General features: G+C 46.0%; 1 protein-coding gene across 1 annotated transcript in view; it reads right to left on the minus strand.

Moving 5' to 3' along the window:
- The window catches only part of LOC109536231 (sushi, von Willebrand factor type A, EGF and pentraxin domain-containing protein 1), a gene marked incomplete at its 5' end in the record, with an annotated part of 3,855 nt that extends 1,591 nt beyond the window's left edge, over nucleotides 1–2,264 (minus strand). Inside the window, 8 exon segments of the mRNA XM_019902346.2 lie at nucleotides 623–796; nucleotides 853–1,004; nucleotides 1,060–1,171; nucleotides 1,224–1,358; nucleotides 1,412–1,594; nucleotides 1,654–1,826; nucleotides 1,909–2,062; nucleotides 2,118–2,264. Coding sequence (XP_019757905.2) covers nucleotides 623–796; nucleotides 853–1,004; nucleotides 1,060–1,171; nucleotides 1,224–1,358; nucleotides 1,412–1,594; nucleotides 1,654–1,826; nucleotides 1,909–2,062; nucleotides 2,118–2,264 — 1,230 coding nt within the window.
- Between the last annotated feature and the right edge of the window lie 62 nt (nucleotides 2,265–2,326).

A 2,326-nucleotide genomic window follows, 5' to 3' on the forward strand; every position in this document is an offset into this window, starting at 1 on the left:
TGTAAGCGTTCAAGCAAACCACTTCTGAAGATGCAAGCCACTCGTGCTTGCGAAACGTCAGGAAGAAATTCTACCGAACGACGGCCTGAAAACCCCTTCAATTTCAAGGAATGGCCTCGAAGGTCTATCTCTTATGATGATTACAAACGGTTTTTAAAGGGCGACTCCACAGCTTTTGTGATTCTATGTTGCTTTCCGGCCCGGCGAAAGAATTTTGTTTTGAAGAAAATATTTTTAATTCGTTCTTTAATGGTCTTGCTTTGAAGGTCTGCTATAAACTGTGAAGGTTTGAAGAAGCTACTGACTCTGGATTAGGAGTTACGATTTTTTTAAACCGCGCGCGTATTGCTTCAAGTCAATCATTCACAAAGTCGGCAAAAATCAGAACTTTGTGGTCTGTAGGAGTAAGAATCGCCTATAATTGGTGAAAAATACAAGTAGCTGTTTGGTCTGGAGTCGAAGTTACGATCTCTTAGAAAAACAGTGTGTGATTGCGAAAAATCCTGCAATAATGGTGTCTCTTTTTGAAGGTTTGGAAAATAATTCTCAAATAAAAAGTATGAATAAATGTTCACCAAAAGTCGAATTAAAAATAACTCTAAAAAAGAGAGTAAACCAGTACTTTCGCATATGGGAAATGGCGCGCTCCAGTTTCCAGAGGGCAAACAGGTGACCTCCGGAGCACCAATCAAAGAATTGCCATCATTGCAGCCGAACTGGATGATGCTGTTCATTTTGGTGCTGTGGGTGCTTGCATTTAATGCACGCCTTTGAGGTAAATTTGGACAATGAACAGCTGAAAAGCGACTCGTCATTTCACTCTGTATGGAAGAGGGTTTGCTGGAGCCAAACCTTTGACCACCACTTCAATGGCATGATCATATCGAGCAGGCGTAGTGCAGGTGAATATTCCAGAATCGTTTTCGGTAGCATGGATGATCGACAGTCTGTATTCCAGCTGAGAGTCCCTGCCTACGTCGGTGGTCCACCCCTGCAGGTATTCCCTACAAATATGCACTTTTTATTGACAACCGCCTACCATTCGTGTTCGTTTTGCACCTATATTCATGACTAACGTTCCATTTGGGATTCCCAAATCGCTTGATCCATAAACACTCCATGTGGAGAATGGTGCCTGGATAGACTATGAGCTTCCCATCATTTGACTGAGCTGAAACATTAGGGAATTAATCGGGAAATTGGTGTGGATTATTGGATGGTACCGATCGGCCCCTTTTCATGCCGGAATAGGATCGTGGGCGGTTTTTCCATGGAATAGTCGTTTTCCTGGTTGAGGCCGAAGCAGGCTGGTTTGGGGCCGTCCCACTCTCCTCCCATGCATCGTCTCCGCCGGGGGCCTAAACCAATCAGAGTTCTTGCTGTTGGTCTCCCACTTTGCCCGCACACTTACCAGCCATTGCGTATTTGCCAATATCCACACATCTGGACACCAAAATTGCTCCCGCAGGAAAATCCACTATCGCCTCCCTGATTTGCTGGTCGTTGTAAAACGAAATCACGTTGGGTTCCTGGTTCCTGAACACGCAGGTGCTGTTGTTGATGATGGTTTGCGATGCCATGATTTCCTCAGCTTCTACAAAGGAAATTCGACGAAATTTTAGTTTGTGGATGTGGAGGTTTGCATTGTTCTACCGCAATTTAAGGAGCGGCCTATCCAGCTGCCATCCTCACAGACTATTTTCCAAGTGGTTCGCTCCCCCATCAGACCCTCGATGCAGTTGAAACTCACTTCGCTTCCATCCGGGAAATTGTTTTCATCATCGAGCAACGGGATTCCGTTTTGGTAAACTAATGAGGCTCGAACCCTGGAAAAGGAAACATTGTGTGTATGGTGAATTTACCCACTGGAAACCCTCACGATTACGGTGCTAAAAAGGTGCCACTTACTTGGCGGGAGGACCGCAAGGTTTCCCATTGGAGCGTCCATACTCAATTACAGTAATGTCTCCGCCCTTTACGATGTCTTTTCCGCCCAAATAGTGCGTTTCTGGGATGAGATCGCCTTCCTTGCGGCAAGTCGGGCTTCGAGGGTGCAGTTCACCTGGGGAGGAGGGTTCCTCTAGTGAAGAAATGCTTGGTTTGTGTGAAAGGCTTACCCAGCAAGCACTCTAATGGTTGCGCACTTGAAGGCCCGTAGTCTTCCTCACATTGGAAGGTTACTGAAGATCCGTTTGCAATAGTGAGTCCTGCCCTGTATCCAGACATGTACTGGCCATGGTAGATTTTGGGCAAAGAGCACGGCGCTGGGTGGGGAGGAAATGAAAAAGTGAGTCTATGAAGGCTTTCACGGCCGGTTAAATCACAT

Source organism: Dendroctonus ponderosae, unplaced genomic scaffold (genome assembly GCF_020466585.1).
Source record: "Dendroctonus ponderosae isolate FM_Combo_2020 unplaced genomic scaffold, Dpon_F_20191213v2 Dpon_F_20191213_6, whole genome shotgun sequence".
NCBI classification, from domain to species: Eukaryota; Metazoa; Arthropoda; class Insecta; order Coleoptera; family Curculionidae; genus Dendroctonus; species Dendroctonus ponderosae.